The sequence below is a fragment of the Ochotona curzoniae genome, unplaced genomic scaffold (genome assembly GCF_017591425.1).
Source record: "Ochotona curzoniae isolate NIBS_2020 unplaced genomic scaffold, NIBS_Ocur_1.0 scaffold_4505, whole genome shotgun sequence".
Classification (NCBI taxonomy): domain Eukaryota; kingdom Metazoa; phylum Chordata; class Mammalia; order Lagomorpha; family Ochotonidae; genus Ochotona; species Ochotona curzoniae.
Window position 1 is genome coordinate 22310933 of NW_024467118.1, and position 26691 is coordinate 22337623.

Here is a 26691-nt window from a genome sequence, read left to right on the forward strand (position 1 = left end):
TGCTGTGGACGTCCACACGAGCCGGAGCCCAGGCTCGGGTGCCCTCGTGGGCTGCCCTGGCCCCGCGGCCGCACTTGCGGCGAGGTGAGCCCAGGAGCCGTAGGTCTCTATCCCAGCGGGGGCGGGACGCGGCGGCCGGGGCGGGGTCGGCGGCGGCAGGGTCCGCCTCCCGCCGCTCCGGAAGGGCGAACTCGCCTCTCGGGTTCCTCGGCGCGGAGCAAACGGCGTGGGGATGGCGACGGCGAAGGTGTCGGTGACAGAGGCTCCGGGAAGCAGCGATCCCGGTCTGGACCAGGAGACGGCCCGGTGGCTGCTCTGGGACAAGGTGCGGGGCGCACGGGGCTGGAAGTGCGCGCGCGGCCGGCCGCGGCGGCGAGTGTGAGTTCTACGCGACCTCCCCGCCCACCCGCCGGGTTGGCGGCGCGGGCCCCACGGGAGGAGGACCCCGCAGACCGGTGACTGGCTCGGAGCGGGCCGGGCAAAGCGGTCCCGGGAGCTCGCCAGCCGCGCTGCAAGCCGGGCTGAGCTGGGGCGGGGTGGCAGGGGCACGCATGCGCTGCGGTGGCTGCGCCCGGATGCCTGTGCGTCCCGGTCGGCGCGGAGTCGCCGCATCCTTGACCCAGCGGCGTCCCGGACGACCGCTCCCAACTCTTGGTTGCAGCCTTGTGGCCGCTGGAGTCTCTCCCAGGACGCCGATGTTCTGTCCGAGGACGGGAGAGGGAACGCAGCCTAGCGTTCTCCGGCGGGGCTGTGGCTCAGTGGAGCAGCGTGTAGTTCCTCGCCGCGGTCCTCTGTTCTACTTGTAGCTTATCTTGCTAGTCTTTCTGGCTCCCACGTGTCAGTTGCTTCTGCCCAAGACAATCTAAGTAAATAGCCTATCTTTTGCTTCCCAGCTCTTACTACTGTTGCAAGGAAGGAAGGTAGGCGGGAACGAAACAAAAAGCAAACACTTGTTTATTAGCTGCATTTGTCTAATGTCTACGGGGGGGGGGGGTCCTTCGAAGGACCTGTTACCTATGCAGTTTCTAGAAGGGCCGACTCTTACTTGAATGTCCTGCTGTCTTGAGTTTCCTGTCTTGATTTGCTTTTCTTTCTTTCTTTCTTTCTTTCTTTCTTTCTTTCTTTCTTTCTTTCTTTCTTTCTTTTTTTTAAATTGCATTTAATTTGAAAGGCAGGGTTACACAGAGAGAGGGATAGACAGATTTTTGCACCCATTCATTCATTTCTGCAAATGGCCACAACGGCCAGGGCTGGGCCAGGCTAAAGCCAGGAGCTTCTTCCAAGTCTCCCATGTGGGTGCAGGGGTCCACTGCTTTCCTGGGAGCCTTAGCAGGGAGATAGACGGGGCAGCCAGGACTGGAATACTTGAATAAGGAGTTACTCATTTTCACTTTGCTTGGAATGTTTGCAAATCACCCAGCCAGTACAGGGGGGGCTCTCACTAAGGTCCATGGCAAGTGTCAAGTGCAGAGCCCACACCTGGCCCACCTTCTTTGTTGAGTGGAACTGTGGCTCTGTCAACAGGAGCCACATCACGGTCTTTGATTTCTGTTCCTGTCAATGAAATGTCAGCAGGTTCTGCTTCTGGGATGCCTGGGGCAACTCCTTGGGTGCTTTTTCTTTGCTGGAAAGATAGCCTTATGATCCCAAGGGAAGGAGAAAGTTGCCAGGAGCTACTTCGGGTGTGTAGAATTGTTTTATTATAGCAATGCATGGACACAGTGTTGCATTATAGTGTCTGTTTGAAGAAAACAACTCTGACAAGCAATGCTACATCTCTTTAGAGACAGTGTTTCTCTTGGTAGAAGGAAGGGTGTGTTGTCCTTTTTTTACCTTTTTGAAAAATCTTCCTACTGCTTCTCCACTTTTCTTGGCATGAGACAGGCACCTTTCTGGACAGGAGCCCTTAACCAGACAAGCTCTTCTTGGCTAAGAGCAGCACAGCCCTCTCATCTGATGCCCCCCGAGGCTAGTGCAGTGTCTTGGCAGGTGCCCCCTGACCTCCTGTGCCTGCATTGCTAACTTTCTGCCCTGCTCTTGGGTTCTGGTTACTGCTGGAGCCAGTGCTGACCTCAGCTGTCAGTGAATCCTCAAGAGACTCCAAGGAGAGTGAGATGATTTTAATTTCTAGTCCGTGGGGCAACCTCTTGCCATAAACAAGAAGCTACCTGAACGAAACAATCGTGGGATTTTTATAGTAAGAGAATCAAAAGCTACGTGACAGTGAGCAAGTACATGATTAGAGGCTAACAGCGACACAAAACAGAAAGCATGCAACAGCAATTTACAACGTATAGGCTTGGGGGTCCTGATTATATCACTTCAATGCAGACAGTAATAACACAGCATGCCTCGAAGGTAGCTGTGTCTTTCCCTAAATCCAAAAACTCCAGGGTTATTCCTAGCTCCTTCCTGCCTCCTGGTCTTTCAGGGAAAAGGAGCTTTGCTCCTAACAGGATGCAGGTGTCTCTTTGGAGATTCCAGACTTTCAGGAGTCACACTCACCTTTACAATAAACTTTTTCAGCTTCTGTATTGATTCGCAAGGTCTTTCATCTCTTTCTGTTTTGTTTCTTTCAGACTTCTTGGTGTTTTATTGCTATCAAAGGGCAAATAGGATTTTCCAAACCTGTCCTGTGAGTGAGGGAGTCACTGCTTATTGGGTGTGCCCATGACGTTGGCTTTCTCATTCATTCAACACATGCATGGGGAGCCCCTTTTGGGTACCAGGGGTGAGCTCTAACCACAAAAGATGGGGTTTTACTTAGTGTGTGTTAGATCTGGAGCAACCTGGAGTTGTGCGATTAAGTCCCAAAAGCTCAGGTTTTGCAGCAGTAGAAGTTGAATTATGTGGACATGTCGTGCCTGGGTGCATGCCTCTCCGGGTGGTGACTGGAAGAGTGGAGTGAAGCCCTGACTCGGTTGTTCCCCTGAGTTAGTAATCTGATCATGCAATCAACTTGATTGTCATTATTTTGTCTAGTTTAATCATTCCCTGCACTCAGAGAAAGAAAATGGAATGAAAAGACAAGTTTGTATTAGTTAAGACTTTTTTTTTGACATTTTATGCATTTGAAAACAACAAAAATAAACTTACCTTTTAATTTCATTTCCCATGAACTTTTTGGAGCACCCACATAAGGCAGTGTATAATGAACTTGAGCGATTTATATAAGTTGTTTGACGTAGTTAATGACTTAGAAAAGGTACAAGTTCATGCATATGCACCTTTTTTAAGATTATTGAAAGAGAATCAGAAGCAGAGACAGAAAAAGCTCTTTTATCCGTTGGCTCTCTCCATACGGCTGCAGTAGTTGGGGCTACGATTATGCAGTTTAAGCAGATCACTCAGTCTCCCGAGGATTTCCATCTGGAAAGTGAGGTTATTGACAGTTAATCTAACTCTTGTAGATGTTGCGAGATTCAGTCTTGAGCAATATGAACACATTTACGAATTATAAAACATTATAAAACTGAGGCTTAGATTTGTATCACGTAGTCTTCGTGGAAAATTTCAAGCATGTGAGGGAAGAAAATGGATACTTAATCACTATTGCCAGCAATGTTTGACATTAAATTAATCTTAAAGGTTGTGTGCATGTAAGAGGTGCTAGGTTGTCCACACTTTACAGACGGGGACAACTGAGAATTCAAGACACCAGCTGTTCCATTCAAGTGCATGGGGTTGGTGAGCAGGAAGTCTGAATCCATGCTGGGTGTTAGACTCCTGTGCTACACCTCTGCTCATTCCAGCTCTTCCACAGTGCTGGCTGTGGTAGGAAAGATCCCTTATTCATGTCAGAAACACTGACTTTGTAGTTCAAATTTCAAAAGCATCAGAAAGCTGAAAACCCTGTGGGTATACTATCCTACGGGCTAGAATTCCTCTTCTTGCCACGTTGTGGATTGCTTTGCTCCCTTCCTTACCTGGCTGCACCTGGCATCCACATCTCTGTTTTGCAGAATCCTTTAACCTCACAATCGGTGAAACAGCTGATTGCAGATGGAGATAAAGAAGAACTGCAGAAATGTTTTGGGGCCCGCATGGAGTTCGGGACAGCTGGCCTGCGGGCGCCCATGGGAGCAGGGGTTTCTCGTATGAATGACTTGACCATTATCCAGACTACACAGGTAACAGGTTCTTAATACTTTTAATCTCTTAATCATGTCCCCTGATGGCTCCTGTACAATTGTTTTATTTATGAACGTATCTTCTTGGCTTGGATAGGCACAGAGAATGGCCAGTTTCCTCCACTAGTAAGCCTTGGGCATTTAGTTGAAGTGGCACTCGTTGAAAATCCTGTGTTCATTCATTCATCCGCCATTTATTCATTTATTCAACAAAAGTTGAAGACGCCTTTCAAAGTTTACATAAAATAGGAGCAAGAGATGTTATTTTGATGTGCAAATTTTTTTAAATACATGCATAATATTTTCCTAATATGCATTTCCCATGAACTGTTAAAGATCCTTCATATGCATGGATTTTGAAATTTGTTTCCTGAGGCAAACTTTTGGCACAATAGTTAAGGTGTTTAGATGTCTGCATCTGGCATGTTAATCACCAGAAAGAATTGTCAAATCTATTGTAGTTGGTTTTAATTTGTATTATGGGTTGAAGTTAGTGCTGGGTTCTCTTGCCTTATTTTGTGAATGCTATTGTCAGATGTGGATTCGACTTTCAGGAATAGAGATGAAGACTTGGAGAAAGCAGAGGAGGTTTCTGCTGCTGAGTGTCGGGAGAGAAGTGGAAAACAGATTTTTTTATTTTTAAGATTTATTACAAAATCAGATATACAGAGAGGAGGAGAGACAGAGAGAAAGATCTTCCATCCGATGATTCACTCCCCAAGTGACCGTAACAGCCGGTGCTATGCCAATCTGAAGCCAGGAGCCAGGAACTTCCTCCAGGTCTCCCATACGGGTGCAGGGTCCCAAGGCTTTGGGCTGTCCTCGACTGCCTTCTCGGGCCACAAACAGGGAGCTAGACAGGAAGCGAGACCGCCAGGATTAGAACCGGCGCCCATATGGGATCCCGGCGTTTTCAAGGAGAGGACTTTAGCTGCTAGGCCACTGTGCCAGGCCCTGTTTTTGCTATTTCTTATGCTATGTAAATTTCTTAAAAATGAACAGCACCTTGGTTTTGGGAAAAACTAGAAAGAGTTGACAAATGTTGATGATATTTGCCTTTTTTGTATATCTCTCTGTAAAAGGCAGACTTTGAAAAGAGGGAGGGAAGAAGAAAGGGAGAGAGAGCTTCTATTGATTTTTCTAACCTAGCTTTAAGGGTCACAGAAAGTTCCTTATTTCTGACATACTCTGTTGGGTGTGACTCCAGAGGACTGGAGAAGACTCCCACACGGGTGCAGGGTCCCAAGGCTTTGGGCCGTCCTCAATTGCTTTCCCAGGCCACAAGCAGGGAGATGGATTGGAAGCAGGGCTCCTGGGATTAGAACCATTGCCCATATGGGATCCCAGCGTGTTCAGGGCGAGGAATTTTAGATGCTAGGCCATGCCACAGGGACCCTAATTTAACGCTTTTCAATAGCCCTTTGATGAAGGTACTATTATTATCTGTGCTTTATGGAAGAGGAAACTGAGGCACCTGTGGCTTGTTTGTAGGTGGCGGTGGTGGGGCTGGGGTACAAATCCACAGATTTTGGTTCCACACTATGTGCTTCACCCCCATATTGAACCTCCTCTCCCCAGACCCAGTTACAAACGTAGACTCCTGCAGCTGGCAGCCACGGCTCTTCTCTGTCGGCTTTTCCCTCTGCTCAGTGGGATTAGACAACAAAACTGCTCATGTCTTTTTACCATTGTTTCATTATCAGGATATCATGTTCTCTGGTGAAAGTTGGTGAGCTAAATGCTTGCCTTTTTTTGTATCCTAGATGTAAAAGATGTGTTAACATGTCCCCTGTGTTTTAATTGATGGGGTGTCCCCAGGGGTTTTGCAGATACCTGGAAAAGCAGTTCAGTGACCTGAAGCAGAGAGGGGTCGTGATCAGCTTTGATGCACGCGCTCACCCCCCCAGTGGGGGAAGCAGCAGAAGGTATGTGAACACTGTCAGCAGTGACTTTTTTTGTAGTTTATAGTTTGAGTTTCAGTCACCCTTTCAATGTCTTGACTTCTTAATGATGCAGCATAACTACAAACACAACTGATTCTGTTTGCAATGTTTAATCTTGTTTGTATTTGAATTAAGAGAATGAAATTATTGAAGCCGGTGCTGTGGTGTGGCAGGTAAAGCTGTCACATGCCAACATCCCATATGGATGCCAGTTCGAGTCCCAGCAGCTCCACTTCCAAAACAGCTACCTGCTAATGCACCTGAGAAAGCAGCAGCAGAAAATGGCATGAGTGCCTGGGCCCCTGTACCCACCTGGAAGACCTGGAAGAAGCTCAGGCTCCCAGCTTCATCCTAGCCCAGCCCTAGCCGTTGGACTATTTGAAGGGTGGACAGCAGATAAATCTCTCTATATAACTCTGCTTCTCAAATAACAAATAAATCTTTAAGAAAGAAAGTAACTTCATGCCTTCTAGTAAATACAGTTTGGATTTTACTACAATTTTTAGTAAAATGTTTTTCAATTAGCTTCCTTTCAAGACCAAGAGCCAGGAGCTTCTTCTGGTTCTCCCATGTGGGTGCAGGATCCTGAGCGTTTGTGCTATCCTCAACTGCTTTCCCAGACCACAAGCAGGGAGCTGGAAGGGAAGAGAGCAGCCAGAATATAAACTGGCATCTATATGGGATCCTGGCACAGGGAGGCAAGCACTTTAGCTACTAGGCTGCTGAGCCTGGCCCTAACTTCCATTTTTAAATTGTTTTTCTTTAACTGTCAGAGTCAACTCTGTTAAAGTGCATAGATTTCCTGTGTGCCCTAGCCAGTGTAGTAGCCAAGGAAGCTGGAGCTTGAATGCCTGTGGGGAGACTGTGTGCTCTGCTGGATGATCCCTGTGGCGCTCTCGCATGATTCCCTGGGAATCATATGCTCTTTTATTTGGGGCAGAGCATTATCCAAGCCTGAAGATGAAATATCAAAGCCTGATAGCTTGTACTAAGCCCATTGCTCTGGAAATGGAGAAAAAGGTCTAATATTAAAGTCTTAAAGATTGTTTGGAACCCATTTAGTATATGTGTGTGTAAGCACATATGTATGTACATATGTCTGTGAGAATATCAGTTCTGTGTTGTATATGGATTGTGATAGGAGTGGGTGAGGGGTCATTGGCCTCTTATGGTGATGGGGTGTGGGAGGGGGTTCACACGGAGTATGATTCCTTTTTTTTTTTTCTTATTAAGATATGTCTTTTTATTTGAAAGGCTGAGTTAAATGGAAGGTAAGAGAGATCTTCAACCACTGATTTACTCTCCAATGGCTATGATAGCCAGGGCTGGGCCACTCCAAAGCCAAGAGCCTGAAACTTCCTACAGGGTCTCGCATGTGGGTGCAGGGACTCAGGTACTTGGGCTGTCTGTTGTTTTGTCAAGATCCATCAGCAGGAGCTTGGTCAGAAATGGAGCAGCTAGGACGTGAGCCAGCATGGCATGCGAGCTTCGCAGATGTCATATAATGTCATAATGATGCTGGCACCTCTGTGGTTCTTTGGTAACACCCTTTCAGTGCACTGACTGGTGTCAGCAGCATCTCTGGATTCTATCTGTTAGCTGCTGGTAGTACTTGCCGCTTCCCATACAGCCCCAGACATGTCAGGTATTGCCTGGGGGACAGAATTCCTTGGCTGCTGACCACTGAGATGGACAAGAGGGGACATGCGTGTGTGCAGGCCCAGCTCAGCTGCTAAGTGGCTGTTGTGCATGGAGCAAGGAGCCTGGCGCTTCTTGGCCTTGATCTCAGGTCTGTAAAATCTAGGAGTGCAGCTGGATGACTCCCAGGGGTCGTCCTACCTTCCTCATCTGTGGCAAAGTGAGTGCTTGTCTGATAAATGTTTCCTGGGTCTGACTGTGCTCCACACAGGCAGGTTCTCAGCATGACACCCACCTTTCCTGTCCCCTTGCCCATGTGTTCACAGCGGGCTCTGCTTTTTCTCCCTGCTTTTTGTGTCTCCAGGTTTGCCCGACTTGCTGCAACCACGTTTATCAGCCAGGGGGTTCCTGTGTACCTTTTTTCCGATATTACGCCAACCCCCTTTGTGGTGAGTCACCATTTTCTGTTAGGATTTCCTGTCACGGGGTCCTGGGTGGGATGTGGCAGCCTTTGACATCCTGGAGTGCTGGGCCTTTCCAGCGTTTGAGTGACAGAGAGCTCATGGACATATTTCACACATGCTGTTTCTCCGGGGAGATCCCTCGCATCTCCTCCCCAAGGATCTCTCTTAAAAAAAAAAAAAGATCTTTTTAATTTGAAAGGTGGAATTACAGAAAGAAACAAGAGACCTTCCATGCACTGGTTCACTTCCCAAATGGCCACAATGGCTGGGACTGGGCCAGGTGGAGCCAGAAGCTTCTTCTAGATCTCCCATGTGGGTGCAGGGAACCTGAGGGAAAGGTAAATGAAGAACTTGTAAGAGCCCCCACTCCTTTTTTGTTTTTTTCTAAGAGAGAGAGATATTTGTTTATTGGAAAGGCAGAGTTATAGAGGGAGGAATCTTATCTTCCATTCTCTACTTCACTTCCCAAAGAGCCACAACAGTCATTGCTGGGCCAGGCTGAAATCTGGAGTCTGGAGCTTCATCCAGGTCTCCCCTCTAGGTACAGGGACCCGAGTGCCTGGACCATTTTCCCCTCTCCCAGGTGCTTTCCTGGGAGATCAGCAAGGAGCTGGATCTGAAATGCTGCTGCCAGGATGACGCTTCAGGTGACAGGCTAATGGACTTTGGCACAGCACTGGCTCCACAGCACCCTTATCCCTCAGTCTTTTCTTTGAAAGCAAATGAGAGAAAGGAAATAGTTGGTAAAAATAAATGAACTCTAAAAGATTCTGACCCAAATGGGGCTTGGTGGCTTGGACCATTTTTTGTGTGAATAATCTTCTAGCTCTGCCAAGAAAGTGGTAGAATGAGAAAACACTGAAGACATGATCCATCATTCTTGTTAGAATGCATGTCCTGGGATTTGGAGTAGCCAGTTGTTTCCAAGGACAGTAGGGTTACAGTAGGGCCTCCTTATCTGTAGGGCGTTCATTCTAAGACGCTCAGTGGGTATCAAACTGTGGGTCATCCCAAACCCCTTATGGGTAGGTACCAGCTCGCACTCTACATGCACGCCAATGATGAAGTTTAATTTATAAATTAAGCACAGGCAGACACAGAAAGACAAATCCCACATGTTCTCCCTTTTGTGGGGGAGCTGAAAGTTTTAAAGAATTAAGCACAGTAAGAGATTTACAGTAGTATCTAGTAATTGTATAATTATACAATTATGAAGCATGAGAGTTAGGTTTTCTCAAGTGTGTCAAGATAACTAGCACTGTTTCAGACCACAGCAGGCCATGATGTAGCTGAAAGCGTGGGTAAGGGAGGGCTAGCCACTGTGTACTTCTCAAGAGTGACACACAAGCATTTAATAATGCCTTACAGTACTCCTGTGTTTACTAAAAGGGAATACTTGGCATAAACAGCATGTAATAGACATTTTAAGTATGCCTGTGTTTTTGTTAAAGACTGTTTGTTTCCTGCCTTTACAGCCCTACACAGTGTCACATCTAAAACTTTGTGCTGGGATCATGATTACTGCCTCTCACAACCCAAAGCAGGACAATGGTTACAAGGTATTTCTGTTTTTCTCTCTCTGTACCTGCATCCTTCAGTAGGAATCCTGTACCTTTGGGAACCTGGAGGACAGATGCTGTATTTGCATTAACCCTAAACTCTCTTGGTGTCTGCCACGCCCTGCAGGTCTATTGGGAAAATGGAGCCCAGATCATCTCACCACACGATAAAGGAATTTCTCAAGCTATTGAGGAGAATCTGGAGCCATGGCCTCAAGCCTGGGATGATTCCTTGATTGACAGTAGTCCACTTCTTCACAACCCAACAACTTCCATCCATGACACGTACTTTGAAAACCTCAAACAATACTGTTTCCACAGGTAATTGGACTGCTTCTACAATGACCTTAGTTACATCATGCTAATATGATTCAGCCAAACTCTATCCACTTTCACTGACTTTCTTTCTTAATGAGTGCATATGCAAGAGCTGTGTCTGATTGTAGAGTCTGTGGGTCAAGGATCGCAAACTATAGGAGCTGATAGTAAGTTTGTGGCTCTGCAGACCCAGGGTCTCTCAGCAGCTTACCCCTGCCATCACATTAGGAAAACAGCCAGCACTGACATGTGAGTGAAGGAGTGCTCAGCTAGCTGTGTGCTGCCCATAACTTAAAGTAAGGACAGGTGACCAGCCTGGGCCACAGTGTGTGCACCTGTTGTAGATTCCTCTGTACCCACCGTTTTTGCATCTAGGAGTTCAACCAGTTGCAGACTGAAGCTAGACTGCATCTGGGCTGAAGGGGCCACCACACCCGCTGAGCATCACCTGCACAGATGCAGCTGAGCATTGGGGCTTTCTCCCCAGGAAGAACTGGAAGCCTGGATTTTGTATCTGCAATTTCCTAATTTCTGAATATTGAGACCCATTTTTTTCCTATTATATATCATCCAAACAAACCACATCTTCAGAACTTCCCCTGTCGCTCTGATTTTGTTCCATAAAGATCAAAGTGTTTCTGGTTTTTTGCAACTCCAGGCAGCACTGGAGACAGTCCCTTTGTGCACAATTCATGGAAAGAGAGAAAGAGTGACGTGCGTGTGTGTGTGTGTGTGTGTGTGTGTGTGTGTGTGTGTTTGCATCCGTAAGAGACCTTCCTGGTATCAGAATGGTATATGCATTCACCAAGTTGACAGGGGCTTCGTGAGGCTGCCCAGGAACATTGTTAGGGCAGTGGGTGCTGCCACCAGCAGTACATACAGTGTGTGATGCCCTGGTCCCCACCTGTGCTGAGTGGTGCCTACCTGAATCTCATTTCTCCAGTTTGCTAGATGAAAATAATATTTCACTTTAATATGTGTTCCTTAGTTCGCTTACAAGTAAACTTTTTCTGTGTGCTTATCTTTCATATTTGGAAAAGTTGTTTTTTTATAAAGTACTTTTCATTCCATTGCCTTTTTTACTGAAGTTTGTTTTTTTTTAATTGGCGATATGTAGTAGTCCTTTAATTTATGGCTTCTGAGCTTTCTGCCATACATAAAATTCTTTTTCAACATCCGATTATATATTTTTTGAATTCTTGTTGCTTGTTTCCTAGAACCCTCATGCTTGCATTTTTTTTTTTTTTCAATCTTCACATAGTTAATTAGGGCACAAAGGTTCAAGGGCTACAGGAAAGTGGGTAAGACTATTATTTCCACATTTTTTTCCTGTATCTGGGGTAAAGGGGGAGGTAAAGGGAGAAGCCCCACCCAGTCTCCCACCCATCCCAGGTTCCCATTGTGTCCTACTCTGAAAGTAGAAGAGCTGTACCAGCAAAATCTGAAAGTGATCAGGTTTGCTGAAAATCAATACAGAATAAAATTTAAAACTTGGCTGTGTTGGGATGTATGCATACCTTAGGGAGAAAGTAGCTAGTTTTTTTAGATTTATTGTGTTTTTTATTGCAAAGTCAGATATACAGAGAGGAGGAGAGACAGAGAGGAAGATGACTCACTCCCCAAGTGACTGCAGCTCCTGGAACTGAGCCGATCTGAAGCCAGGAGCCTGGAGCTTCTTCGGGTCTCTCACACAATGCAGTAATGCAAGCGTTTGGGCCGTCCTTGACTACTTTCCCAGGCCATAAGCAGGTAGCTGGATGGGAAGCGGGGCAACTGGAATTAGAACCATTGCCCATATGGGATTCCTGCGTGTTCTAGGTGAGGACTTTAGCCGTTAGGCCACTATGCTGGACCCATGGCTAGGTTTTATTTTTTTTTAAAGCAGCTGATTTTAGAATTATTTATTTGTTTATATTTTTCATTTGAAAGATAAAGACAATTTACTCCCTAAATGTCTTCAGCTGCCAGGGGACAGGCTCAATCCACATCTCCCTCTGGGTACAAGTGCTCGGGCCAACACCTGCTGCCTGCAGAGGTATGCACCAGCAGGAAGTGGAAAGCTGAAGCAGCAAACAGAGGCAGGACTTGAACTCAGAGACTGACGTGGGATCCAGGTGCCCCAAGCTGTAGTTCAACCCCTGGGCCAAACTTTGTCCCTGCCCCAACCTACTTCTAGTTTTTGAATGAAGTGAAAAGACAGCCAATTGGCATAACTGTTCTTATTCCCTTGTTTTTTTTTTTGTTTTTTTTTTTAACGTTCTTAAGAATCTGGCTCTTTTATGGCTTTGCAAACCGCTCCAGTTTTGAAAGGTGTAGATATGTCTTTGATCGTTTTCCATGATGTGTCTGATTCTAGGAATGTCAACAGGGAGACCAAGGTGAAGTTTGTGCATACCTCTGTCCACGGTGTGGGTCATGCCTTCGTGCAGTCGGCTTTCAAGGCTTTTGACCTTGTTCCCCCTGAGGCTGTGCCCGAGCAGAAAGATCCTGATCCTGAGTTTCCTACCGTGAAATACCCAAATCCTGAAGAGGGTCAAGGGGTCTTGGTAACATGATTTTTTTGAACTATAAAATTCACCTTTCATTGTCCAAATTATTACAATCAAGTAAAATACCTTTTTATATAGTTGCATCATGCTACAAGGAAACTAAACTTAATCATTGGAAACATTCATGTTTATTAATCATTAATTTTTTATCAAGAGTTTATTTATTTGTAAGAGTTACAGAGAGAGATCATCCATTCACTGATTCACTCACTCCTCAGATGGCCACAATGGCTGGGGCTGAGCCAGATCAAAATTGGGAACCAGAAGCTTCTTCCAGGTTCCCATGTAGGTGCTGGGGCCAGAGATCAGGGCCATCTTTCACTGCTTTCCCCAGGCACATTCACAGGGAGCTGGATTAGCAGTGGAGCAGCCAGGATTCAAACTGGCACCCATAGGGGATACCAGCACTGCAGGTAGTTGCTTAATGTGGTAGCCACAGCACGGGCCCAGTGCCAGCCCAGTCATTAATTTCATAAAAGTAGTCCAAGTGAGCCTAGCATATGAGTATAGCAGCAGAAATCTAAATAATTTTAAAATGTAATTTCATTTCATTAAAATTTAATTAACTATTCTTATTTATTGCCAAAAAGAAATAGTAATTGAAGAGAATTTTATCCTATTCTAATTTGTATTCCTTGTCATTTCCCTAATAAGAAATGTTTAAATTATGGTTGAGAGTTAAAATAGCAGGGGCTAGAATATTGGTATAACAGGCTAATCCTCCACCTGCCAGTGTGCCTGCATCCCATATGGGTGCCAGTTCGTGTGCTGGCTGCTCTGTGTCTCTGTCCAGCTCCCTGCTTGTGGCCTGGGAAAGCAGTGGAGGATGGCCCAGGTCCTTGGAACCCTACACCCATATCAGAGACCCAGAAGAAGCTTCTGATATCTAGGCTTTGAATCGTCTCAGATGTGACGTTTGGGGAGTAAACCAGCAAGTGGAATATCTCTCTGTCTCTATGTAACTCTGACTTTCCTAGTAAAATAAATAAATCTTTTTTGTTTTAAAGATCAAGTTGCAATGATATTCAAAGGTTAAGTAATATTGATATTTAAAGAGTTAGAGGCGGGTCATATAGCAATGTCTAGAAATACTTGTTATATGGTAGGCTGACTACGTGGAAAGCTCACTGATGTCTAGAAAGATAGCATCTGAGCAGTGAAGACCACCTTCAGAAATAAAATGTAGCATTCATTTGGGAAGTTTTTAATTCTTTAAGAACTGAATTTAAAAAAAAGATTTATTTATATAAGAAACAAGGTGACAGAGGAGACACGGGGTGGGAAAGAAGAGAGAAAGATCCTGTGTCTTCTGATTTACTTCTCAAGTAATTACAAGAATCAGGTCTCCTACAAGGGTGGCAGGCCCAAAGCACTTGGGTGGTCTTCCACTGACTTCCCAGACAAATTAGCAGGAAACTGGACTGGACACAAACCTGTCCTCTGATATGGGGTACCAGCGTGGCAAGCAGTGGCCTAACGTGCTGTACCATAATGAGGACTCTAAGACCAAATGTTTTTAGGGACTACAATGTACTCAGTTCATGATTTACATAATCTTTTATTTCATGCTCTTTTTACAGACTTTATCTTTTGCTTTGGCTGAGAAAACCAAGGCTAAAATCGTTTTAGCAAATGACCCAGACGCTGATAGACTTGCTGTGGCAGAAAAGCAAGACAGGTAAAATGACTTCTGATGGTCCTGAACAATGGAAAACATCAAGGGTGGCATCTTGAACTGTAAACCTCTCCTGGGAGACAGCACCTATGCGAAAACAGCTCTCATTTGTTTTGCAAACGACTGTCCCACACAACCCCCTGTGGAGAGTTATAAGGTGTAGCAAGATGCTAAAGATTGGGTGTCACATTGTTGGCAAACTTAATGCACAGTAAATCCACCGAGTATGCTTTTGGAATTGAAATTACTGTGTGTGACCATTCCTTGTTCCTAATCAAATTTATTATAAAGTAATGTCTCAATGTCTGATGAGAGCTAAGTGCTTGGCATGATGCTGGCTTTGCAATTTAGTGTTGGCTGATGGGCTTGATAAGCTGGAATTTTCAAGAAAATGTTGAACTTAGGTAAAACTGACCAAAAGGAGTAACTTTGGGTGTTTAAGACAAGTTTGACCATAGAACAGTAAGCAAGTGGGTAAGAAAGTTGAAAACAAGGTCGAACCTGAGCCATTTGAGGGAAAAATACCTGTGATATTTTGGGAACAGTGGGGTTCTGCTGAAAGGTTAGGGTTTTAGAGTAAGATAAACCACTCTGGCTTCTGTGTCCGATTTTACAGTTAATGTGATCAACACTAGGTGCGTAATACACACAGTTATCTTCTGCTGTCCTGACAGTTTGAAGGTTAAGCTTAATCTCAAGGAGTGCTAAGCTCTCACTGTCTCAGAGTTAGCGTGCCAGACCCAAAACCAAGGGTCCTAGGTGGAGCTGATTCTGCTGATGTTTAAAGCCAAAGAATAAAATAAAAGCATCCCGTGTCATCACTGGCATACATGGTTTATATGATCTTCTGAAACAGATGTTTGTCTTGACATGATGGCTGACATGTTCAGGGCTACAGTCACATTTCTGGCCAGTTATTCCAAGATGGTGCACAACATGAATGTTCTTGCAGAAGATGCCTTGAACCTTGCTCGTGTCATTGTCCTCTCCCAGGGCTTCTGAAAACACTGAAATGGATATGTGGGTTGTTTTTTTTTCCTCCAGTGGTGAATGGAGAGTGTTTTCAGGCAATGAGCTGGGAGCCCTCCTGGGCTGGTGGCTGTTTACTTGTTGGAAAGAGAAGAAGCAAGATCAAGGTTCCCTCAAAGATGTATACATGCTGTCCAGCACCGTGTCCTCCAAAATCCTGAGGGCCATTGCATTGAAGGAAGGCTTTCATTTTGAAGTAAGGAATCAGAGATTTCTCACTTGTTTTCTTTGCTTTTATGTGGTGGAAAATCTAAGGCCTTTCTTTTTCTTTTGCAATATCCCCATAGGAAACATTAACTGGCTTTAAGTGGATGGGAAACAGAGCCAAGCAGCTAGCAGACCAGGGGAAAACTGTATTGTTTGCATTTGAGGAAGCTATCGGTAAGAAGTGATAATTGTGCTTATAGACTCAATTAATATAAAAAAGACTATAAACAGACTTGGAAAAGGCCTGGATTTGAGCATAAACCAACAGGAGTCAATCATAAGAATGTGGGTAATTTTGATTCTCCGGTGGTTCAGTGCCATATCTTCCCTTTCCAAAATGGATGTCTTGAAATTTTTCTAGTAGGAAGGAATATGTTACAAATGATGGAGTCATCCACAGATGACTAAAAAAAAAAAAAAAAATCATTCTACACATGGGTCCTGGTGGCTTGAGAATGCCCATATTTCAGGAGCTGTGATGTGTCTTCAACTGTGGTGTTTAATATTCAGATCTAATCTAGTCTGTCCCCTTCCAGTAGAGCCAGTAAGGATCCATGCTGAGGTCTGTCCAGGAGAAAGCAGGAGGCAAGGTTGTGGTGTTCTCATCTAGTCGCGGTCACTCAGGAAAGTGACCCGGGTCTAGCTGCAATGGTGCTTATCCTAAGCTGTTTGTCACAAATGAGCAGAAGAAAAACTAGCTGTAGAAATTCGAAAATCACGTATTTGAACCTGGAATTTTTTTTTTTAGTTTTTAATGTTGCAAAATAAGCTATTTATATGCATTTTTTATATTTCCTGAATTAAGTAAATGTCAAGATTAGTTTGGTTTAGAAATAAAACTTGCAAATGAAGTCTTAATTGGAGGTCATCCTGTGCAAAATATGAAACAACTTAGGTTAAAAAAAAAATCAGTGCAACATATTTTAACAAATCTTTCTGTGGTGTATTCGTTAAGCTACACACATATCTTAAAGAGATTTACAATACGTGTAACTGGTAAACGTCTATATAGCATAATTCTATATTTTTTGTGAAAAATAGGTTTTTAGGAAAGGACAAATCCATGCGTATCAGTCTTTTAAACTGATTAGGTGAGGTGAAATAGCTTGGTTTTTATCCTCTTTTTTTTTATCAAATTTTATTTGTTTTACTATTTGTTTATCAGATATTAACTATAAATCTGTTACTCAGTAACAAGAAATTGATAATCCTGACCTTAGCCTACAGAAGTTTATATAGCTTTAGTTAAGTAACTGCACAGATGTGTCTAGACCAGATGTTAGGATGGGTCATGTAACTTATCAAGACTGATGGGAACTCAAAGTAGAAGGCACTGTTTATTAACTAGAAAAGGAGAAACAGTTTCTTAACTAGGGAAGCTAGCAATCAGGAGGGGAGGGGGGAAATCTTACAGGTGACTCAACAAATACTTCTGGAAGGCCTACTTAGTGTAAGGCACTGTGTTAAATCTTGAAACATATGAAACTAAACAAAAAACATGCACAGGTTCAAAACTGTACATCCTGTGCTGTGACAAGGCCAGGGTGCACATGCGCGCACGCACACACACACACACACAGGTTGGCTTGGCAGTGTAGCAAAGGACCCCTAAGCATGTGTGTCTCTACAGGGTACATGTGCTGCCCATTTGTTCTGGACAAAGATGGAGTCAGTGCCGCCGTCATCAGCGCAGAGCTGGCCAGCTTTCTGGCAACCAAGAATTTGTCTTTGTCTCAGCAGCTGAAAGCCATCTATGTGGAGTAAGTTTGTGTTGAATCTAATTGGATTCAGGGTTTTAAATGTTGTCTTCATGGTTTATTTTAAAGAGTTATTTAGTTTTCTTGGATAGTCAGATTTACAGAGAGAAGGAGCTACAGAGAGCAAGATCTTCCATCTGCTGGTTCACTCCTCAAGTGGCCAGGATGGCTGGAACTGAGCTGATCTGAAGCCAGGAGCTTCTTCCGGGTCTGCCATGTGGGTGCAGGGTCCTAAGGCTTTGGGCCATCCTCAACTGCTTTCCCAGTCCACAAGCAGGGAGCTGGAAGGGAAGTGGAGCAGTCAGGACACAAACCCACGTCCTTATGGGATTCAGGCATGTGCAAGGCAAGGGGTCCAGCCACTGGGCCCTGAAGTCAGGGTTTTAAATGTTGTCTCATGTTCCTATGCATGGGACACTAGTCTTTCTAATGCTTTTGCTTTGGTGGTGAATTCTATTTCTAGTGAAAATGAAGGGACAAATCTTTTCCTTTTGATGCTTAACCACTTACTAATAGTTACCACTGCCAATAACCTTAATTCGTAACAATTGAGAACCTTAGTTGCAGAAATGGCTGGTTGAAGAATGTGATTTCAAGCTGGCAATGTCAAAGAGTAATTGCGTTGGTAACGTGTCTGTTCAGCATCTGCATCAAGCACTCCGCTTTGCCTGAGTTGTCCTAAAGCATACAGCGCACACAGAGCATTCAAAGGTGTTGGTCTCACGAGGCTGTATGGTAATAGAACTTACAGACCGGGACAAGTATTTGACAACCATCTTTCAGTCCCTGTTGGATTTCTTTTTTTAATACTCAGTTATTCCTTTGAAACCAGAAATAGTTATTTGTTTCATCGATTTTTATTTTTACTCCAGTGGTTGATATATGTCCTGTATACTTGCTGTAGAATTATTTGCTCTTCGTTTTACGTAACTTTATATTTTTTTCATAGGTATGGCTATCATATTACAAAAGCTTCCTATTTTATTTGCCATGATCCAGAAACCATTAAAAAATTGTTTGAAAACCTGAGAAACTATGATGGGAAGAACAATTATCCAAAAGCTTGTGGCAAGTTTGAGATTTCTGCCATTAGAGACCTCACGACTGGCTATGATGATAGTCAACCTGATAAAAAAGCTGTAAGTAATGCTTACCCTTTTCACCTAAAATGCTCAGTTTGCCACTGTGAGTAATTTGAATTACTTCACTCACTTTATTTTATAATTACTTGACACTGCTTTTAGGCATCATTCTAAGGAAGATAGAAAATACATGAAAAAATTTTTTAAAAAATGGCTTATCACTGAAAAGAATCTTCGTCCTCTGAGCTGGTGTTGTCACTTGGCACCCTCGGGAGGGAGGAACCTGTCTGGTCCCACAGGTGACTGGTCCTGGGAGAACCTGGCTGTTCTGACAGAGGGCCCAGGTTTTCCTCCCTGTCAGCAGATGTGAACAGTATCAGAGTCACACGAAGGGTTGGTAGAAATGCAGACTGCCTGAACCCACCTGGAGTGTCCAGTGGAGTGGGTCTGTGTCGGAGGGAGGGCAAGAGTTTGTACATCTAACACATTTCCTGGTGATGCTGGTGCTGAGGTGATGGTTCACCATTTGAGAACCACTCTTTGCTTTCTAGCCGGTTTAATCCAGCTCTCTGAAAGTCACGGAGCTGTTAGCTGCTCAAACACCATGGATCCCCCACCCCGGAAGTCAAAGACAGCCTCGGGGATTGTCATTCAATATATTCATTAAGCCATTGGTGGGGATGGCTGCATCCCATATTGAGTGCCTGATTTTGAGTCCCAGATGTGCTCCTGGCTTCCTCTTCCTGCTGATATGTATCCTGGGTGGCAACAGGTGACGGCTCAAGTCATGAAGTCCCTGACACCCTGATGGGAGACCCTCTCTGAGTTCTTCATTCCTGGCTCTCTCCTGGCCTCTTGTGGACATTTGAGGTTTTGAGAAGATTCTCCCTCTCTGTCTCTCTTCCTCCCTCCCTATCTTCTCACCACCCTTCAAATATATTCAAGCATTTAAAAAAAATGTCTTAAAGAAGGCCCAAAAGTGGCCGAGCGTTGCTGACCACAGCAGTGACTGAGAAAGGAGATTAAGAACATCCCCTGAGAGATTACACCTGTCCATGTTGTTCATCACTTTCAATTTTTTGTTTTCATCTGCACATAGCATATTTTTTACAGATAGTGTTACAAGGGTTAGGGTAGAACAGGTGAGCCTGCCCACTGTAGCTGGTTGCCATGCAGAGCCAGCCACAGCTGTTTGTCAGACGGGCATTTTTGTACCAGCTAGCGTCTAAAGAATGTGCATATATGGCAGGTTTCAGTTTCACCTGGCTCAGACTGACCTTTGTCATCCCCTGCCCTTTGTCATCCTCTGCCCTCCATACCTCCTTTCTGTCCTCAGAGTACAGTCATACCACAGCTTAAAACTCCATCAGATTCCAAGCTTTATTGTTGTGACTAGTCACTGTTGTGGTCTGCTTAACTAAGTGGTCTTATTTTGATTAGGTTTTCCTAATTTGTATAGTTATATTTGTTATAATTGATGGTTGCTTTGTTCTTTTGTCAGATTTTTTTTTAGAAGATTGTTTTCTTTATTCACAAGGCAGAGAAAGAGTGGACACAGAGTACCTCCATCCACTCGTTCACCCCCAAAATGATCTCAAGAGCCAGAGCTAGGCCAAGCCAGGGTTTCTGTGTTATCAGTTTCCAGTTCTCAGATCTTTTAAATACATCTCAAGACAGTTCTTCTTATGGTCCAAGCAGTCAGCTATTCTGTCCGCTCCTTTTTGCTCCCAGCAGCCCCTTTCCTGGTGCCCCTCCCGGGCCACAGCAGCTGCTCTCTGGGATGGGTGCCCCTCCCAGGCCACAGCGGCCACCCCCTCGGATGGGTGCCCCTCCTGGGTCAAAGCAACCTTTCTTTGTGTTGGGTGCACAGTCATTGCCCTAGGAATGCCGTTCACAGGGTTGAAGCCCTTCCTTTTGACCTCGTGGGTTCCTCTTTCTGTACTTTCCTAGGTCACATCCTCTGGTCAGTTCCTGAGAAAGTGAATGGGGGGCTGGTAAACTTTGGAGGCAAAGATGTTGGGATCTCCTGAGTACACTGTTGAGCTGTGGCTTTGGAAGCTCTGCCCTGCAATTGCATCACTTTGACATGTTGCACTGAACATCCTGACATTCTTTCAGTTGGTGGCCAAGGCCTGCTGTGTGTCACATACAGGGATGCTGTGGCCATGCTTCACCTTTTCCATGTAAATCAGTTGTTTTTCTTTTCACTTTGACATCTTAGGCAATTGTGAGTCTTTAGTGTCATGTATTCATACTAGCCTATTCCTGTTCACTTTTCTGGGTCTGTTGTGTTGTGTGGAGTCACTCTTTGTGTTCTGGAGTGTACAGTGATGATGTGGGCTGGCCAGTTAGTTTTAAATACCTGTGTTTCCTGCTCTTCATTCCTGAAGAGCTCTTAGAGGTGGCTCTGCACAGCCTGAGGCTCAGTCATTCAGGCTCCTTTCTTTCCTGTTGTCTGTCTCTGTCTTGTCTTGGGGAGATTTCCTCAATGTTGACTTCCAGTGCTTCGATTGTGTATTAGCTCGCTCTTAAAAATGGCATTCTCTTCTTGTCTCTTCTTGTTTCCAGTATAGCACAGCTTGTCTCTAAGGATAGTAGTGATAGCTTTTTAAAAATGCAGACTTTTCCTCCTGTATTTATTTCCTTCAAGTTCCTTCTTTTTTTTCCTATTTACTTTCGATTGTTTCTTCTTTTAAGTCTTTCACAGTAGTCTGGTTATCCTTTCCTGTCCTTTGGGTACTTGAAAGTTGACTGCATGGTTAAGCTTTAGCCTAACAGGTAAGCTAAAAAAACACCACGGTCTCATCCTGGAGTAGCAGATTTGAAACCTAGTTCAGCTCTGGTTTACCGCCAGCTTTTCAGACCTAGGAAACAGCAGAAATAACTACTGTTCCTGCCACGCACATGTGAGAACTGGACTGAGGTCCCAACTCCTAGCTTTGGCATGGGAAGTGAATTAGTGAATGAAATCTATCTGTTTTGATGTGGTGTGTGTGTGTGTGTGTGTAGGAAGTATGTGTAAACACATCCTAAATAAATTTACTGACTTTAAAAGGGATTGTTTTTAAAAAGCTGACTGGACTCTGGGGATTCTGGTTCGTGTGATGGTCAGTTCTGCCTTAGTGCAGTGAACTACCCGAGACCGGCACTTTACAAGGGAAAGCATTACCCAGCTCACAGTTGCAGAGGAGGAACGTATGCACAGTATGACACAGACCCTGGTGCCTGCTGGCTGGATGCACCTCCTCCTGGCAGGTGGCACTGAGAGGGAGGAGCTATGACAGATCCCATGAGGAGCAGGAGCTCTCCCTGCAGAATCCTTTTGGTAGCTAACAAAAGTAGGGAGATAAAAAGCTAGTATATAGAATTATTTCTAAATATGTTTTAAAGGATGTGTTTGAAAGGTAGAGTAACAGAGGAAGGAGAGACAGTTGCCATAGGTGGGTGGTGGGAGGGGAACATATCGCATTCACTGGTTCACTCTCCAGGTGGCCACAGCAACCAGATCTGGGCCAGGCCAAAGCCATGAGCCAAGAATTCCATCCTGATCTCCCACATGTACCTGGACCTCTTCACCTTTTCAGGCACGTTAGCAGAAAACTGTATTGAAGCAAAGCAACCAGGACTCAAATACACACTCAGTATAGGATGCCGGTATTACAAGCAGCAGCTTATCTCACAGCACCATAGCTCTGGCCTGAACATACTACAGCACCACAGCTCTGGCCTGAACATACTATCAACCTGAATATACTTTTTCTTTTGCCACAATGGGCAGGAGTGGGTCAGTCCAAAGCCAGGAACCCCGCGTTTCTTCAGTCTCCCATGTGCAAAGACCCCAGGCTCTTGGGCCAGTTTCCATTGCTTTCCCAGTCATATTAGCAGGGAGCTGGATTAGAAATGGAGCTGGAACTCAAACCAGCACCCATAATGGGATGCCAGCAACACAGAAGGCAGCTTTATCTACCATGCCACAGTGCTGGTTTCCTTAGACCCTTTTTAAAACAATATTTTTGGCATCAGTTTTTCTTATCAGGGAAAAATGCTGATAATGTCCAAACATTTTGTATTACAATTTAATATCAAAGTGTATGGGATGGGGTTTGGCATAGTGGTTAAGACATGAGTAGGACTCCTCATGTCCAGTATCAGAATGCTTGGATCTGCTGTGGAGCCCTGTGGGAGACAGCAGCTGATTGGTCAGGTAATGAGGTCCCTGGTACCCAGTGGGAGGCCTGGATTGAGTTCCTGGCTCCTAGCCTTGACCTGGTACAGTCCTAGCTGTTGGAGACTTTGGGGAGATGAACCAGTAGATGGGAGCTCTCTGTTTCTGGAATAGCAATTGTTAATAGTAACATTACGTTTCTTCATACAATCCTAGGTTCTTCCTACCAGTAAAAGCAGCCAAATGATCACCTTCACCTTTGCTAATGGAGGTGTGGCCACCATGCGGACCAGTGGGACAGAGCCCAAAATCAAGTACTACGCAGAGCTGTGTGCTCCTCCTGGGAACAGGTATGGATGGGTAGCAGCTACTGTCCCGTTTATTCTCTTGGCTTTCCAGCTGTTTGTGCTGAAGGGTTCAACAGAACCTTCCAGCTTTCCAATTGTGATTTAGTTGGAAATGCTGTCACAGAGTCTGAGGGAGTATGTGATGCTAATAGCTGCCTGAGGGGCTGGAGTAAGTATAAGGTACTTCTTACTTCCCTTTGAACTTCTTTGTATGGGAAAATTTTCTTCCTAATTTCAGTAATATTGATGACAATTCCGTTTTCTAGGTAGTTTTGTTGGTGTTCAGCATCATTGAATTTTCTCTGTTTCTCTTTCATGAAGGAACAGGCATTTAACCTATCAAATAAGTCACTAGTTAAGACACCCACCTCCTGTTTCGGGGTACCCAGGTACAATGCCTGGTTCTGACTCCTGTTTCCACCTGCCTGCTAATATGCATCCTGGGAAGCAGCAGGTCAAGTGCTTGGGTCTCTGCTGCCCGTGTGGACAGCCCACATTGAGGGAACTCACTGGTGGGAAGTGTTCTGTCCATGTGTGTCTACGTACACTTAGATTTAGATCTTTCCCTGTTTCCAAAATTAACAAAATTTATTTTTAAAAGAAAATATATTCTATAAAACTTGAGCAGATGTTTTTGCACACCAGTGGAGCTCTGAGCTGCATCTCAAGGCAGGGAAGAGTCATGTCTGAAATGGTCCTCACCACCAGGAGCTGGCAGGCAGCTGGTGGGCAGCTGGTGGGCAGCTGGTGGGCAGCTGGCTGCAGGGGCATGTTTCCTGTGGCCTCGGCCAAGGGTCTGAGCCAGTCAGCCGCCAAGAGCCACAGCCTTTAGAACTCTAGCAGCCTCAGTGCGTGTTCTCAGCACGTGTACATATAGTATCACCAACCTGTCACGTGGATAACCAGCTCTTCCCTCTTCAGAATACAGTGGAGGACCAGGAAAAAAGATCCCTTAAGGGAAATTAAGTTCACGACTCTGCAATAGAAACAAAGCGCAAGCCATATAAATAATTAAGATTTTTCTGCTAGCCACACTTTAAGGAAAGATATAGGTAAAACAAATTTTAGCTGTGAAATTTATTTAAAAAATAAATTTTATTTATGCACTAAGATTTTATTTAACTTAGTACATGCACAATGTTGCTACAACTTGTAATGAATGTGAAGATTCTTTAGATATTTTATATTGTTTTGTTTCCAAAGAAAAAGTCTTTAATATCTGCTTAGAATATACAATTAAAATCTGTCTCAATTTGAATGTTTCATTCATTTGTATTGGATATACCTGATCTGTATTTAGGTTTCATAAAATTTAGAGGAAAAAGTAGATTTTTTTAATATTCATATTGCTCCAAACATACTGTAGTTTAACAACAATTGAGGTAAGTATTTCCTGAATTTGAATGTCAGTGAACTTTAATGAAATTAAATTGACTTCCTTGGTCAAGCATAGTTCAGATCCTCAGTGGCCGCATGTAACTGGTGGCCGCTGTAGTAGCCAGCACTGGTCTCAGGCAATTGCCCCAACATATCCAGACAAAAGGCTTGCTCGTGGAAGGGCTTTTTTCCACTTTATGAGTTCAATTTACATTATGAACACGTGGAATTGAAAGCAGAGGGAAACTTGTGAGCTTTGTATCATGGATTTCATGTGTTCGTGGAAGTCTACAGTCATCTAAAATGGAAGAGCCCTCAAGTGTTAACCTGCGCCTTAGAAATATTTCCATTGGGACAGATGTCTTTAGTTTTGTCCAACTCTAAATTTGAGAAAAGCACAGACCTACAGAAACCCTGAAATATTAAAGCAAGGAATATCTACATCCCTTTCAGCTACAACAGGGATCAGCAAGTGGTTTCTGTAAAGAGCAGGTGTAGGTACCTTCTCAACTGTGGCAGGCCACATACTCTCTGTCTGTAGTGTAGAAGGGAGTGTGTAACCATGTTCTGATAAAAACTTTATTTACAAAAATAGGCCCTGAGCTAGAGTTTGCTGACCCTGACCTTGACTCAGTAATTGCAACATTTTCATAATTTTCCCTATGTCTCAAGGTTATTAGATAATGATTGTATCAACACAGGGTTCCACAGAAAAACAAAACCAGTAGAATGTGATTAGTAAAAGATTGGTTGCAAGGAACTGCCCCACTTGAAGGTGGCATGCTGGGAGGAGCTGGGCGAGCATCTAAATTTCTCAGGCCAGGATGACAGCTGTATCTACCAGTGGAATTCTTCAGAAAAGCATCAGTTCTGCTTATAATGCCTTTCAAATGCAGTGTGACCACTCTAGATGGCCTAGGATCCTCACTTGTACTTAAAGTCAACTGAGGATAAACAGCATTGGTATCTACAGATGGCTTCCTAGCAGCACCAGGAGGTACCTAAGGACTGTGACTTGGCCAGATAGACACCCACTCAGGCTTGCCAGCTCTCCCAAAGAGCATGTTTTGTCTTGATCCAGGGTCAGATTGCACAGTGAATGTATACAGTGGTACTGATTTTGTTCTGCACATAAAAAACTCAGTGCCAAAAACTTAAGTCAACATATAAATGAATCATTGTGCTATAGTTAAAAACAAGACTTGATGAATAGGTTAGTAATTAGTGTTATTTTATATGTATTCTCCTTTGTTTTTTTTTGAGTTTTTTTATGTTTATTATTTTTTTATTAATAAAATTTATTTTGACATTCTTTACATAGTTAGTTAGAGTAAGAAGGTTCAAGGGCTACAGGAAAGTGAATAATACTAGTATGTTTTCCATATTGTTACCTTCATGTTTAAAGGGGGGTATTAAGGGAAAAGGCCCACCCAATTTCCCATCCTCCCCAGATCCCAGATGTAGGGCAATCTTTGAGGTTCTTGCTCAAGTGGTTTTGAAGTTTCAACAGTTATATATCGCTGCCAGTCTTGCCACTCCAAGAACTATGAGGTCTTTGAAAAATCCACTGATTGACATAGTCCATCATAGCTGAGATGGTTGGTTGACCTGTTCTGTCTTCTCTCCTTTCTTGTTAGGGTTCTGAGTGCAGCATTTTGATTGGGGAGATCTCCAAAGAAACTTCTTGTATGTGCTAGCAAGTATAGGGCCTGGCACAGTCCATCACCCTGATTAGCTGGTGGTTGTAATTGCTGGGTTAGTTCTGTTTTTATTGCCAACTTCTAATGGAACCAATGGATGTTGCAGTCCAGCCTGGTTCTGTCCAGCACATACTCGGCTCTCACATAAACCAGTGGGAACTGCAGCCTGGTTGGAGCGAACCGCAAGAACCCCCACCAGGCCCGCCCCCTACCCTGGTTTGCCAGTATGTGTAGCAGTAATCCAGTCTGTCCCACACCCCATTCCACCCCAGCCACTATCTTAGTTTTATGTCCTCCCATGGAAGTGGTAACCCAAGAGGGATGAGCCCACTATTTCCCTCCCAGGCCTCTCCCACTCCCAGATTCCAGCTGATGCTGTGGCTAAGCCTGAACAACACTCACCCACTCTAATTTTGTTTGCACCAGTAGGAATAATCTGCCCAGCCCGGCTTTTCCCTGATCTAGTCCACATGAGGTGCACAGGTGTTGTAGCCCTGCCTAGTCTGGTCTGCCCCCATCCCAGCCTACTCGTGTGGTTGTAGCTGTCCAGTAAAGGAACCCTCCCTTATTCCTCTGCCGGCTCTGCCCCCTTCCTTTCTTGTTCTCATGCTGGTTAAGCGCTGCGGGTGCTACCTTCTGGTATAGGCAACCTCACCTTGGTATTTCATATTGTGCACTAGTCATTGTTGTGACCGAACCTGGCTCGACCCACACTAGTGCTTGGATTTGCCAATGGATGACGTGGACAGAT

General features: G+C 44.5%; 1 protein-coding gene across 1 annotated transcript in view; it reads left to right on the forward strand.

Annotated features, from left to right (window-relative positions):
* Positions 1–223: 223 nt before the first annotated feature.
* Positions 224–26691, forward strand: part of PGM2 (phosphoglucomutase 2) — a 77611-nt gene continuing 51143 nt past the window's right edge. Inside the window, exons 1-13 of the mRNA XM_040966397.1 lie at positions 224–325; positions 3963–4130; positions 5949–6055; positions 8076–8160; positions 9651–9734; positions 9862–10055; positions 12409–12598; positions 14182–14279; positions 15321–15501; positions 15593–15686; positions 17143–17272; positions 18219–18408; positions 22733–22866. Of these exons, the coding sequence (XP_040822331.1) occupies positions 233–325; positions 3963–4130; positions 5949–6055; positions 8076–8160; positions 9651–9734; positions 9862–10055; positions 12409–12598; positions 14182–14279; positions 15321–15501; positions 15593–15686; positions 17143–17272; positions 18219–18408; positions 22733–22866 (1748 nt within the window). The 5' untranslated portion in view covers positions 224–232. The remainder of the gene's footprint in view (positions 326–3962; positions 4131–5948; positions 6056–8075; positions 8161–9650; positions 9735–9861; positions 10056–12408; positions 12599–14181; positions 14280–15320; positions 15502–15592; positions 15687–17142; positions 17273–18218; positions 18409–22732; positions 22867–26691) is intronic.